Source organism: Pagrus pagrus, assembly GCF_965226575.1.
Source record: "Pagrus pagrus genome assembly, chromosome: 13".
NCBI lineage: Eukaryota > Metazoa > Chordata > Actinopteri > Spariformes > Sparidae > Pagrus > Pagrus pagrus.
Window position 1 is genome coordinate 4719319 of NC_140197.1, and position 15137 is coordinate 4734455.

At 41.3% G+C, this 15137-nt stretch overlaps 1 protein-coding gene across 1 annotated transcript; it reads right to left on the reverse strand.

The window, feature by feature from the left end:
* Positions 1 to 2308: 2308 nt before the first annotated feature.
* On the reverse strand, positions 2309 to 10354 carry praf2 (PRA1 domain family, member 2). The gene is made up of 3 exons (XM_084371411.1): positions 10171 to 10354; positions 8280 to 8497; positions 2309 to 6557 (listed from the first exon to the last, which is right to left on the reverse strand). Exons 1-3 carry the CDS (start codon positions 10347 to 10349, stop codon positions 6418 to 6420), a joined length of 537 nt encoding a protein of 178 aa, XP_084227537.1. The 5' UTR covers positions 10350 to 10354; the 3' UTR covers positions 2309 to 6417.
* Positions 10355 to 15137: the final 4783 nt, after the last annotated feature.

The following is a 15137-nucleotide window of genomic DNA, read 5'->3' on the forward strand; positions in this document are numbered from 1 at the left end:
ACTGACCAGGCTGCTGTGTTTGACACGTTGGGAGTGAGAACAGGCTGTCTGAATTCACTCTGCTCTTGCATGCTGAAGTGAGAACAATTGATATAGTTTTTAACCATAAAAAAAAATAAACTGCACTGTTTTTAAATATAACTTTGTACAGAAGTTGTACAGAATCAAGGAGAGAAATGGTAATTTGATACCTGACCCAAGGCCCTGTACTAAAGCTAGCTTGTGGTATAGAGTGGCCAGTGTTTTGGCCGATTTTTGGTGACAGTAATCACTCTGATTGGCTGTTCAGCTAAGCAAATCACAGGAAGAGAAGTGGAAAAAGAAAGGGAAAGCCCCATGAGCCTGGCGCTGTAGTATGATTTCACCCATTTAGTGCTGTGTTTCCTTGTTTTTCCTCTCTGTCTCTTCAGGGCTATGTGCTACTTTACTTTACTTTATCAGACATATTCTAGATAAGAGACGGCCATGCTAGTAAGAGTCAAGAACACTGATTAGTTTTCCTTTTTGAATGACAAATACAAACTACATGATGGCATGGAGCGTTATTACCTCTCACACAGAAGCAGAACATACGAGCTAGATGGTCATCAGCTGTAGACTTTGCTGTGTGTTCAAGTGCAGCTTATTGGCAGAGGCACAGCTCGCACAACCCATGTACCCGAGGATCATGGTTTGGTTGAGTAATACAGACTTGAATTAACCACTTGTAAATAAATATGTTTCTGTTGTCTTTATTATTTCTTTTCCAATTTCATCACTCATGGAAGCAACAGTGGGAATAATTAAGGATAGAGGTTTGGTGATTACAATAAAAACAGGATTTCAGTTTAATTTTTTATATTTTTTTGAGAGTGAAGGTTTACAAACACATTACTACAGTAATCAGAAAGTATGTGTTGTCATCATCTTCTGGTGCACAAAGAGTCTCTCCCAGTTAATACAAGGCTGAAGTATTCCAGTGCTTGACTGCAGACATTCTATACCTTGAGTCCTTACTTAGGATCCACACAATCCACATTGCATACTTTTATTTCCTGTGTATTCGATTATCAATCTCAGCCACTTCTGACGTATGTTAAAAGGTATGAACATTTTCTTCCTAGCAGAGTATCTCAACAAGTGTGTCTGACTCAGCTGAACAACATTACCAGAAATCAGGAAGCGACTTGGTAAGTCTAAGGCTTTGTGAGTTGAGACTTACTATTTCAAAGTTTTGACATACTGTATCTCTTAATTTGGACTTAGTAGGTAGTTACAGTAGTAGCAATATTTTGAATAGATGTTCCTTTATTCTGACTTAGTCAAGTCAGATTCTAATCAACTAATGATCCCATTGGGACTTGCTGTTGTAAAAGAAGAAAGAACACAAATGCAGTACTGACAGCCTACCTGTTAAGACATGTTTGTGCCTGAGAGAGAGCACCACCTGCTGTTGAGGTAGTAAACTCTGCAGTGTGTTCCAGCAAGCAATGACAGGAATGGGCTCAGGTGTCATCATGTGGCCTGTGTCACCTCAATCTGAACTCCAGCCACCACTTATATAACATCAGTAGTGAAGACAGAGCAGAATGTCTGGCTGCCCACTATTGCGGTTTAAATTGAAATCAATAGCCTATAAATTAATCTACAGTTTAAACAAATTGCTCTGGTCCCAGTGTATGCCTCATATCAAGACAGAAATTTTCCTGTGGTCACGGAATCTGACCCGCATTTCGACAATTATAAAATCAGCCTACTATCGTCATAAAAAATAATTAAAGGATTTCTGTCTTAAAAAAATACAAAACAATCTTGACAGCTGCAGCTCGTCCAGAATGGTGCTGTCAGAGTCCTATTAGACCAGTCCTTAAATCACTGCACTGGCTTCCTGTGTCTCAAAGGACAGACTTTAAAATCTTATTACATGTCTATAAAGCACAAAAAGGTCTTGATTTACTCGTATAATACAAATGATCCAGACCCTGCTGGTCATCTGGGAAAGATTTCTCAGTGTTCCCAGGATCAAGGTGAGCAACTTTTAGTGTCTCTGCTCCCCACCCATGGAACAAGCTTCCTGAGGACCCTGTTCACAGCATGCACAGCAAATGTAAAGAAGTAAACTAGCTGTCTAGCTGGCTATTTGCATGTGACAGAACATTATGCAAACTTTATGAGCTGGTTTCCTGGAAATTGTTTTTCTTTTAATATAGTTAGACTTCAAGAAGGAGGATTTGGAGTACATATTTTGAGTCTGCTAAATGTCTAGTTGTTGCATTTTGACTTTAGCTACTTGCAAGGCCTATCTGGATGGAGTCCATACACACTGAAGTATAGCATTATTTTTATTTAGGAAAAAAATGTTTTAAATAAATGTAATTAAAAGCTTTTGGCGAAAGAATCAAAGACATGTTGGTGGTGAATCAAAATTCAAACATTTAGCTGAATGGAAGGCAACATACAGTACAGAGAGATCACCAGTAAAAGCATTCACTCATTTTCATAATTCAGTAAATACCAAGAGTTATAAAGGAGAGATTTAAGTGTTTTTCCTGACTTGTGTTCGCCAACGCAGTGCTGACACAGACCACTCATGCGGCATGCTGCACTGGCAGCGAGACCTGTAACAGAATGGTCACATCAAACCCTATAACAGCCATGGTCCCTGCCACTGTGACGTGGCTCTGTTTAAGTACATCGGGTCAACTGTACCAGGCAAATATCGAAACTAAAATGGCACATATGCAATAAGAGATGATGCTCACATAGCCTTCAATAATCAGCAATATGATTAATAAAAGAAATGCACATATGGAAACAAAAGCATCATCTGCATTTTAACAAACACTTCAGACAGAAAGGCATGTTTGAGTCTAAAAAACAGGAAGAATACATGAAACCATCCAAGAAATTAAGCTCATTCAAAAGGAAACCGTTTCTTAAATACAGGATGTAGATGTTGGTCACCACCTACAGATGTTTAGAACAGGTTCCTCATGTCTTTATATACAGTTTCAACAAAGCAGTACAATGCAGTCACCACAATAGGCAGCTAGTAGACAATAAAATAGCTTTCAGTTTGTCAAATACCTTAACACAGATTTTCTTGTACAAAATGATTTGCTATAAAACCTCTTCCTTCATAGTAGTGTTTTCAAAATGTCCTCACCTCATCAAGAACAATGCAGGAGTGTTTTTTTTTTATCATTCTTCAAAGAGCAGCTGTCCTACATCAGGTCTACAAAGCAGGAAATTAACCGAGGACTGTATAATACAACCTGTCTTGTGTGAACATTAAAATGGTTTAATGTGTTCGGGTTTATGGAACGGATTTGAGGGTTTAAAATCCCATTAACAATACTGGTTTAGTAGGTGGCAAATGTGGGCTTTTCAGACACTCTAAGTGAATAATAACCACCAAATAGGCAGATCACACCGAGATATGTTGCTAGAGATGCATCGCCCTCGAAGCTATTGTTTTCCTGTGGTATGGCGTGCCTGGCGTCTGATCCTCTCTTGCACCGTGCATTAGCATTTTTCTAGCGGTTTTTAAAAGTTGAAATATATATGCAAGGCACAGAGCTGCACTCCCCCCCGCTCTACAGGCACATCACGCGGCTTTGCCCAGAACAAGCTTTACAGGGCGTTTTTCAATGTGACGAGTCTCTGTGTGATCAGGGCCTAGGATTCTCCAGCACCAACACTGTAAGCTGAATGCTAATGTCAGGATGCTAACATGCTGATTTTTAGCAACTCGTATTCAGCGTGTACATCATCTTGGTTTAGCAGGTTAGCAGGCCAACATTTGCTTGCATTAAACATAAAGAACACAAAGAACAGCTGACACTTGATGAAAATGTCATCAGCTTTGAAGGAAACCCTAGTGAGCCAAAGTGAAACCGGAACTTCTGGATTCTGTCCCAGAAGTAAGAAAACTTCCTTCAAAATATGTCATATGAGTCAGTTAATATGTCTAGATAAGGGCAGTTATTTAAGAAAATCTTTTAATCTTGTTAATATTCCAGTTTTAGAGGCCTTTAGAGAATAACATTTCCCATAAATCATATACCACTGGGTTAAATGTCATCAGCTTGACACAACTTAACTTGCTGTTATGCTGTTTTGCTGTCAAGCTCCAGAAATGTTTTGTGGAATACGAAATTTCACCTTACTTTCCATCTGCATGGGGGGAATTTAAATTTTTTGGTGAACTGTCCTTTGATCCAACAGCAGTACAGTGAAAATGAATTGCTGAGTTAGAGAAGCTTTAGTAGAAAACAAAGACAAAACCAGAGCTCCAAAATAAACTAAAATATTGGACAGAAAGAGATTTGTGTGGAAATGAAAAGTTGTCGCAGTCCCTCTAGTAAATGAGATATTTTGTTGGATGATTGAGAACTTTGACCTGATGGTGGCGCTAGAGGACATGTCAGGGAATCCCTACATTCAATATAGACATGTTCCCATGGGCCCCTATAGATCTCTCAGTCCATCCAATAACTGTATTTTAGCCTGGACCAAAGAGATAGAACGTCCGGCCGACAATGCTGTCCCTGAACCGAGCATGGCTAGAAAGAGCAAATTACAAGGAGAGACTTGGAAACTACAGTCACCACAAGTGTTGGCACAGAGACAAACAAACTTTATTGGCTCGTGGTTATTCGTGGTAACAAAGTTATAAAAGAATTATGGGTAAATTCAAAGTTATTCATTTGCTCCAGTAGGGCTTCTCCCAGTTGCCATCACTGGGAGACTGGGCAACTCCCACTGACCAGCAGTGGAGGACTGTAATGGGCAGCTCTGTGAGTGAAGCCTTTTATTCTGGATAAATACAGGCTGAGAAATGTGGTTACTAAAATGATTCGTTGAAAGCAGAGGATTTGTTTCCTTCATATGTCATGTCTGCTCCTGTTGTTCCTTCATCAACTATAACATGCTCAACACATAGTCTTAGATTGAAGGCGCTAATCAGATTTGTACTAAACTTCATATAAACCCTCCTCTTACCTTCCAACTTCACATCATTTAAGTCACTTTTCAACACGACACAAAACATTATAAACACTAAAAGATAAAGGGAATTCATCTGAAGTCAGTTAATGCAGGTCACTCGACTTGAACATCACAGGAGTGTTATGATTCTGGTCCTGCCTGTGCTATCACCACCATCTGCTCAGCTCAATATATCCATCCGAACTTGTCAATGGAACAGGATTTTACTTCTTTTCAACCACCACTTCTACAGCACAGCATCAATACTTTGGTCTTCCACCATTGTGGACTGTGACCCTGAAGGGGTCATTTAGCAGGAAATAAATAAATGACGTGGCTCTGGATGATGAAGAATAAGAACCACTGTGAGGTGAGAAAAAGTTTTGAGCGTAGCATCTTAATTGCGAAAAGGAGATTATTTCAAAAAACACAGTTGTAATTTTACTGGAAAAAGCCATAACATCATTTGTTTGTTGTTTTTTTCTGAAAAAAATGATATTCTCTTTTCTAATACACAGTTACAAGACAAAGTTGTAAAATTAAGGTAATAAAGTTGTAATTTTATCAAAAAGTAAATATCTTTACAATAAAGATATTTTTTCATTTTTTTCAGGCTCAGTTTTAACATGAGCCTGAGTTGTAGGTTCTTCTCTGAATTACAGCTTCATTCTCAAAGTGCTGATGGAAAGGATACTGGAATAAACCAGTTACAGGAAGTGCGAGTCCATACCTGGACAGTTTTGAAGGATCAGCTGCAGCACAGCACATGTCACTTTTTCTTGTAAAATTACAACTTTATTCTCAAAATATTAAACCTTTTCACATACAGTTACCTCTGTTTTTGAATGTTATGACTTTTAATTTCATACTTGTGACGTTATTGACGTAGCTCTGTAGACGTTAAAATGCAGCACAGATCAATGTTAAGATAAGGGACGTAGGCAGAGCACACCAAAACCTAAACAGTCAGTGTGTACATACACAGACCCATATAGCTATGACACTGCATACGTACAGAATGTAGTGCAAAGACAGAATTGTATCATGTCAAAATCAAGGAAAAAAACAATGTGCTTAAAGTGCAAAGTTTGGCAAAACAGACCAGGGATGCTTTGATCCTTTGTTGATTATAATGAATCCCTAAAAATGTCATCTGTCCTTTTTCTATTGGACAACAGAATGAGACCCTACCTTCACTGTAGACTTCCAATTAGCTCTTTTTACAACAAACTAACCCCCCTGTTTTGTTCCAGACTCTTTGTTCTTCAGATTTCTTTTTGTCCTTCCTCTTGCCCTTCCTCTTGCCCTGCAGTAATTATCTGCTTCTCCTATGTTTCTTCTCTCCTTCACCAATCTTCACACCCACCTTACATTCATTTCTCATTGCAATTTCATCAGATGGTACCCAAACCTTCACCCACCCTGCACACCTCGTCCTCCTCTTTCTTTCTAGGATCCAGCCTCCTGTTCCTGTCCCAGAGCCTCTAAGAGCAGTCCCATGGGTGTCCTCTTCAGACCAATGCTCTCCAGTTTGTTCTCTAGCTTGTTCTTCAGGCTGCGCAGCCTCACCGAGGCATGGACCAGAACCACTGTGAAGGAGTGACAGACACACAGGGAAGAAGGAATAAAACGCTGGCTAGTTGAGTCCTAAAGGTTCATTCAGGTTTACTAAACAGACATTCTGTCTCAAATTACCGCAAATCCATAAATACTGTCCAGGCTGTGATACATCACAACTGCAGAGAAGCAATCTTAAAAAGGTTTACGTTAGAGAGAGGCCTTTATTTAATATACACTGCTCAAAAATATTAAGGAAACACTTTAATCACACATCAGATCTTGATGAATGAATTATTCAATTGAAAATCTTCACTGATGTATATTGTATAATCTGTTGAAAACCAAATGACGTAACAACGGTCAATGAAAACCAAAATCATCAACCCACTGGATTCAAAATCACACCGAAAATCAAAGTAAAACAATTTAAGTCACAGGCTTATCTGACTTGCTTGAATTTTATCAGAGCAACTCATAATGTGACTCAGTAGTGTGTATGGCCCTCCCGTGCCTGTATGCATTCCCGACAACCCCGGGGCATGCTTCTGATGAGTTGGCAGATGGTGCCCTGGGGGATCTCCTCCCAGACCTGAATCAGGGCATCAGTGAGCTCCTGGACAGTCTGTGGCTGTACCTGGTGGCGTCGGACGCACAGATACATGACCTCCCATAGGTGCTCAATTGGATTTAGGTCAGGGGAACGAGAGTGACAGTCATCAATGGGGTGGCTGTAGCTCAACAGGGTTAAGTCCAGTAATCAGAAGGTTGTTGGTGCGAATCCCCAACTCCCCTGGCTGCATGTCGAAGTATCTTTGAGCAAAATACTGAACCCCAAATTGGGAAGAGCAGCCTCTGCCATCAGTGTATGAATTTGTTGTGTGAAGTGTTGTAAAGCACTAAGAGTTGTCAGTAGACTGGAAAAGCGCTATAGAAATGCAATTCCATATACTATTCCATGTAATGCCCTCCAGGAACTGCCTACACACTCTGGCCAAACGAGGCCAGCCATCATCCTGCACCAGGAGGACCCCAGGGCCCACTGCACCATCAAGGATGTATGGATGTGCCATCCTGGAGGAGCTAGATGACCTGTGCAACCCGATTGGGCTGCAGGTACTGCCTCATGCTACCAGTAGTGACAAGGACACTAGCAGAGGGCAAAACTAGAGAAGAATCAGTCAGGAAGGATACGGAGAGAGCAATTGTCTGTCGCCACCACATGCAAAACCATTCCCTTTTCTGGGGTTGTCTTGCTTTTGCCTCTCCATTGCACCTGTTGTCACTTTCATTTATACCAAAGCAGGTGAAATTGAGTCACAAGTCACTTGTTCTTCCTAAATGGACAGACCGATATCGCTGAAGTTTAACTGACTTGGTGTTACACTGTGACGATGAAGTGTTCCCTTAATTTCTTTGAGCAGCGTATGTCATCATATTTTAGTAAGACGCTCCCTGTAATTTGACCGCTCCGGTTTTAATTTGCCATTATTGCAAATGTTGTGCATGCAAATACATATCTGTAGACCTAGCTGAACAGATGCCAAACTCTGGCTATCACTGCATTTCAAGTATACACAAAAACTTGTGCCTTATTTTGGCACAGAATGCAAAAGCAGCTTGCAGCATGTTAAATTCCGTCTAGGATTCACAACATTAAATTCTGCGTACAAAAATAAAATTGCTTCTGTGTGTGTGTGTGTGTGTGTGTGTGTGTGTGTGTGTGTGTGTGTGTGTGTGTTTTCTTGTCTCACTCAGTATAGGGAAGGCTATCCCGAACAGGAACACAGCCACGCCTCCCAGCACTGATATGAAGAGGTAACTGGCCAAAAGAATGGCAAACAAGGCGATTGCTGGGTGGTTTCTGCGGAAACGGCGAATGGGAGCTTGATTCTCCGCAGCCCAGACAAAGCCCACGAACAACAAGGTGACCACCACTGCCCCGACAAACAACTGGAAGGGCTGAAAGTACCTGAGAGAAAACAGATATTTAGCGACACACAGGAAGTGTTGGGAATACAAAAAACACAGCTGTAGACACTTCAATGATGGGTTAATCTGCAAGCTCAAACTTCACGCTACATATTATCAGTTGTTCTCATGAAGTTCAAACATAAAGTTTCTCCGGTCGATTTTACTGAGTAAGAGTATAAATAATTGCATTATGTGTGAATTTACATTTCCATAGCACACCTTAGTTTGAGGGGAAAAGTGTCGTTGAAGTTTGAGCAGCTACATTCACTCACACATACGTTCACATACAGAGCTCCCCACACTAGAACCATAGCAACCACGCTGAACAGTGGCCTTTAAAAATGAAACTGTACATTTGTGAGGCGTTTAGGAAGCAGGACATGATTTTGGACACTGCTCTGGTCTTTTCATGGGATTTGTTGGCAAGACAAAAATACAGTATAAAGCCAGTATACTTTATCACTTTATCCTAAAGTGAGGTTGCTTGATTCCTGTGAAACTGCAACAAAGGCTGACTATGGCTTCTGCCACCAAACTGAATAAGGATGTCATTTTCTTCACGCTTGGTGAAAAACCTTTTACTGTTAAGTTCACTGTGTGGAGCAACCTTCCCGGTCCAGTGTGTAGAATTTAGTGCCATCTAGTGCTGAGGATGCAGATTGTAACCAACTGAAAACCCCTCGCCTGACCCTTCCCTAAGGTTTGTCTGTTCTGGGCTACTGTAGAAACATGGCAGTGCAACATGGTGGACTGTGGAAGAGGACCTGCTCCCTCTGTAGATATAAAAGGCTCATCCTAAGGTAACGAAAACGCAATGATTCTTAGTTTCAGGTGATTATGGAAAAATAAACACATCATTATGAAAATGATATTCAATTTCTGCCAATAGATCCTCCTAAATCCTTCACACTGGACCTGCAGGTGGCTCTGTGAATTACTCTGAATGTTGTTTAGGGACGGCAGAAGCTGCACAGGGACCGGAGGGTTGCCGGTTCAAGACCTGCTGGGACCAGTCTGTACAGAGTGTAGACTGGTGGCTGGAGAGGTGTCTGAGCCCTGCCGATATGCCCTTAATGCATCTGTGTGTGTGTGTGTGTGTGTGTGTGTGTGTGTAAAGAAATAACACATTTTGAAAAATACATTTTTGTGGAAAGTAGTTGGATAAAGATAGAGTTGGTGTTCTGGTTTCCGGTCTGTTTGTAGAGGTAGAATTGCAAACATTACATTTTGAAGTGACCTCAGATCTATTATGTCACATCCTCTAATCTGAGGTATACGATGTAACAGAACTGATTTGTGGTCACTCCCTATAACTGACAGCCTCCTGTCATGGTGGCAGACGATGAAGAGCAGCAGTTTGTCCTTATCAGAGAGAAAGCAGAAGAGGGACAGACAGAGAGGTGTGGAGACGTCACCTTCATCAGTTCATTCAAACTAGTGTGTTCTCATCTGTTACTGCGTGTGTGTGTGTGTGTGTGTGTGTGTGTGTGTGTGTGTGTGTGTGTGTGTGGCCACCAGGCTGTGTCATGATGGAGACTATCTCTGTCTGCTGCAAAGACACTGTGATGAAGTGCTGAAGCCAAAGAGAAGTTCAGTGTTTACTCCACATCCCAGTATGTTCGCTATGGGAGGGAGGATTGAGGGGGGCCACGTCAGAATAATGAAACTTACCCCACCATGAGCAGGAGGCCCAGTGCGGACAGGAAGTAATTGCTCTGGTAGTACAGCAGGTTGTTGATGATGCGGTTGTTCCAGCGGTCCAGGTCGCGCACGTCGGGCACGGCGAAGCGGGCCGAGCTCAGGAGAAAATCATCCAGGCTCCGGAGGGGTGGCGGCTGCACGTCTGCCATCTTTCCTAAACGATAATAAACTGGACTTCCCAGCATGCAACGCGGGATTAAAGGGGGAGGAGGCATCGGGGAGGTGTGTCCGTCGCTCGTTCAACTTGTGTCGAGGCGCGTGCCCGTGCATCGAGAACGCGCTTTAGGTGGAGGAACATTACTGAAGTGTCTGAAGCATTAATTGTTGATATTACTCATTAGTGTAATTTGGTGGCTTTCATTCATCTGAGGTCAGTTAGATGTTCTTGTCCTGACAATGAGACAGCAGAAGGGAACATCATACAGTCCAGTCTTATGTTTTCCAATGTTATTTCATTTTGAGTGTTATTATAAAGGACAGACTGGTCTTTGCAGTATTTTCTCTACAGCCCACTCATGGCTGGAGCTGCCAGTCAGAACACTGAGGTCACGTTCTCTGTATTTGTTTTCTACATTGATGGGTATTACAGGCTGACTCCAGTATTTCTTGCAGACACAGTTTGACTATAGTTTTAGCTCAGTAAATAAAGGTTGATCTGTGTTTACATGTGAGAAAATTCTCATATGTCTGACTGGCCTATCTGCAGATGCAGTCACAATGCTAAAATAGTTTTTCTCAGCTTACACATAGTTAATGTTTGGATAATACCTTTATGTTTTGCAGGAGACACGTCGAGAAATAAAATGTAAATTAGAATGAGAAATAAAACTGGACAGTTTAATGATGAAGAAAATGCTTTGAAACAATACAAATAATAAAAGGATTGGGACTTAACAAATGGTTTTTAGTTACATTTTTCTGGGGGATGGTGGACTTAAATTTAGAACCTCAGTATTTCTAAAATGTACAACCTACAGCCTTGAGCCCATTGTTTACTCATGATCACGAGTTAATCATAGGAGTTCAGGAGTACAGCTCAATACAATGTTAAACAACCATGTCAATTCGCTGCACACACGACACATGCCTGTAGTTGCTGGTACACCGGGGTTATCTGTCATCAGGTTATCTCGGATTCAGTTTGAGACTTCAAATATTCCAATAGAAAGTTTGTATGAAAGTCTCATTGAGGCTGGTGTGAAAGCTGTCCAGTCGATGAGTTACATGTTAGTCTGTATAACCTCATGTTTACTCCTCTTAGTTTGATTGTTAAATGTCAGTGTCAGTGTCATGAACCAGGCCAAACAACAAGAAAACAATGTATCTGTATCTTTTTTATCCTTGGTCACAACCAAACGAACCAAACTAGAGGTGTGAGAGTGATGTCAACGTTGGGACATCCTAATGCTGATCATTCTTTTTTAACACATCATGCAAGTCCCCCAACTTTATGGGAGAGCAATGAATTGCAGAAACATCCCTTTAAGCAGGACTGCATGTCTAATATCACAGCAAAGTATCCTCAAATGAGCCTTTTGCCCACGTCATAAAAGGTCGCTCTCTGTTTGGCCAAAAATCCCCTCTGGTCTGCTCAAATGCCACTCTGCTGTGACCTTGAACTTTCTTAATCGCAGTACAAGCACTGTCGTAAACCTGAACAAAACCTGAACCCATGGTAGAGGTGCCCCCCAGTACACCAGAGAGTATTTGCATGCTACCAGCCTTATATTTTATTGAAAGGACGTGGCTGATGTTATTGTTATGTTCTGTTATTCTATATTCTTCTTAGTTTCAACAAATTCCAGGACAAGACCAACCCTAACAATTGTTTCTTCGTCTCTCAATACCCCTGACTGCCCTAACCTGTCTGTGGCATGAGTCTTTGAAAACGCCTCACAGATATACATTTTATTTTGCAAAAATCACTCCGGGATTAAACAGGTGGTCACTGTAGTTTTTAGCAAACATTACTCAAAGTATTTCAGTGGTGGATTAATATGTGAAAGTAAGAATTTACGGCAGGTGTATGTGGGATTGAGTCAAAAGTAAACTACTGTGCCCATAAGAAGCTTATTACACTGTGCACCCGGCGTGCACTCCTCTCTTGCACCGAGCTTTGCATTTTTTCTGCGTTTTTTAGAAGTTAAAATGTTCAAAATTTTTCAGTGCAAGGCATTGAGTTGCAATGCTTTTTCTAGTTGTTACACTGGGTCACCTGGTTGAACATGCAGTCCCGCTCCAAGGGTGCATCATGCTCTTTAGCCCAACAAGCTTTTCCAAGGCGTTTTGAAGCGGCCACGTCTGTAGCAACAAGTCTTGATGTGAAGATTTTGCTCAGTGCACTAGTGCAGGACACTGATGTGTTTTTAAAGGTAATAATAATGAGACATATCAGGTTTGGTTTCACAGTGGGAGTCTGAGACCACCAGTCAAGATATTCCTATTTTTCTTTTCTTTTTTCCGATTGCAAAACAATTTTTTTCTTTACAAGTAATAGAATCAGTTGGACCGCTTGAGCGAAAACTTGAATCTTTGAAAAAAGTCTATGAATGTCAGAATATCTATGTAGCTATGTATGCTTTGACACCCTTTTGCTTAAATGACAGTGTGCACTCGAGCTGCATGGACTCCACAAGTTAGTGTAAAACCTGCTTGGCTTTCTCAGTCTTCAAGTACTGCCATACATGTTGAATGGGGTTGAGGTCAGGTGACTGTGGAGGAGAGTCCAGAACAGTCAGGACTCCTTGGTCTTCTTTGGTCTTCAGTAGTTGTGTGAAAGCTTTAAGGTGTTTGGGCTCATTATCCAGCTGCAGTGTGAATCCTTCTCCACAAAGATCAAACCAGAGGGTGGAGCATGTCTCTGAAGAATGGAGTGGTGCTTCTCCTCGGTCAGGGTGGAGTCAGTTCTGTGCAGTTCGGTGGTATCACTCTGTCTCCTGTTCGTCTCCTTACATGCACCCTTCTGTTACTGACACTAATCTATCACTGGGATTCATTAGTATAGGACTTTATCATCACTCTGAAATTCTGGTATTTCTTAGTCCACCTCAAGTGTTTGTCGTTGTTTCCCTCCTGAGAAGTGGTTTAGAAACTGCTCCTCATCCTCTGAGATACTGTAGGTTTAAATTACCTGCACTGGCGTTTTGGTGTGTGGGTCGTGTCAAGTGGTTTCCACATGAATGCTAAGAACCAGTTTTCCAGCAGCACAGTGCCCCGAAGGTTACTAAAAGACAACACCCACCCCAGCCACAGTCTGTTCACCCTGCTGCCATCTGACAACAGATACAGAGGTATCTGCTGTCATAACACCAGACTACAGAGCATTTCTGTCCCCAGGCTATGAGACTCCTGAACTCATCATCAACACCCCATGGTATAAAATAGATTTTTTTTCTGTGAATGTAGCAGAAAGGACTCACATGTAGTTTTGTCTTTTAAAAACTCAGTGTTGCTAAATAAATTCACCTAATACATTGTACCTGTTCTGCACATTGCTGTACAGATGCTGTACATCTATTGCCTGTGTGTCTGTCTGGGAGAGGGATCCCTCCTCTGTGGCTCTTCATGAGATTTCTTCCATTTTCCTCCTGCTGCTATTTTTTTCTTTGTTTGACTCACTCCAATCAAGAGTATCATTCATTGATGTTCATTGTACACATTTTAAAGCCCACTGAGGCAGTGGTTTATGTCAATTTGGGCTGTATATACTTAACATGAGTCATCTGATTTTGCACAAACTTGTGGAGTCCATGCCAGCTCAGTGCATGCTCTCATTAAAACAATATACCAAATACTAAAATGTTCTGAAATTCATGGACATTTTTCAAAGATTCAACTTTAAAAACTAATCAAATTGTTAAAGCAACATTAGATAGACATTGGAATGTTGTGTGAAGTTGCACCCCCCACAGCTTCAGTTTCACCACTGTGGTAAAAACAAATCCCAGGTGTGGAACAGTTTATCATGCAGCTTTTCCACCAAAATTAGCGGGTCTACCCAGGTTTTTTAAACGTGGGTACACCCACTAAAAATTGCCTATTGACCCCATTCCCACTTCCTGCAGGTAAGGCAGCCCCTCTGTGATTTTTATCTGAAACGTTACGTTGTGTGTCACTGACGTTACATTTCACATTACGAATGACTCGTTTCACTGTCATAATTTGAGCCATTGCTTCCAATAACATTTGGAAAGTCTAAAGGAGCCACACTATTAAATTATTTTATCCCCATTCAGGTTAGCTGGGTATTAGACCGGAAATTAGCCGGCTCAGTCGGCAGTCCAGGTATTTCATAGCTGGGAAGTCCAGCTCCACCTCCAACACTGTGTGCAGTAACAAGACTAGATGTTTGAATAGACCACATCCCAAATTCCTTCCTTATTTATGCGCCACCACCTGATGTTGATAATGAGGAATTTAGCGTGTTCACTGGGTTCTCATGTTTAGATCAAAACCAGCCAAGGTGATAAAAACCTGTGTCTACTGCAGAGTCAGTTGACCTGGGTGCAAATGCAGAGTTTACACATTCCCACTGCACACAAAAGCCTGATCTTAGTGGGTTTAAGTGGGATTTTTGACCAGTGGAAAAGGGGTATCAGACATAATGTAGGTGCTAACTACAAACTAAACTCATGACATCAGAACAATGTGATGAGTTGAAAACTTGTATGCTGAAGTAAACATGTATGATGTATGTAACACTGTGATCCTACCCTCTCACTGAAGTTACATAGAGCAGAAACAAGAGACAGAGACACCATCCACCCTGTTACAACACACTGTACCATCAACATGACTCTGAAGCTGGTAGTTTAATGTGAAAAAGTTAGCCTACATGATATTATGATTGGTAATAAAAAACAGTTGGGTTAGATTGGAAGACAAATGCAAAGTAGAAGTATTTGGACTAGCGGTGTGAGACTGTTCTGTATACAGCA

Excerpts from the sequence above, each read along its gene's own strand:
- praf2 (XM_084371411.1), bottom strand. The coding sequence starts at position 10,349 with ATGGCAGACGTGCAGCCGCCACCCCTCCGGAGCCTGGATGATTTTCTC. Across the intron at positions 8,498-10,170 it reads GGCCTCCTGCTCATGGTGGG|GTACTTTCAGCCCTTCCAGT; the intron begins GTAAGTTTCATT and ends GTTTTCTCTCAG. Across the intron at positions 6,558-8,279 it reads GATAGCCTTCCCTATACTGA|TGGTTCTGGTCCATGCCTCG; the intron begins GTGAGACAAGAA and ends ACTCCTTCACAG.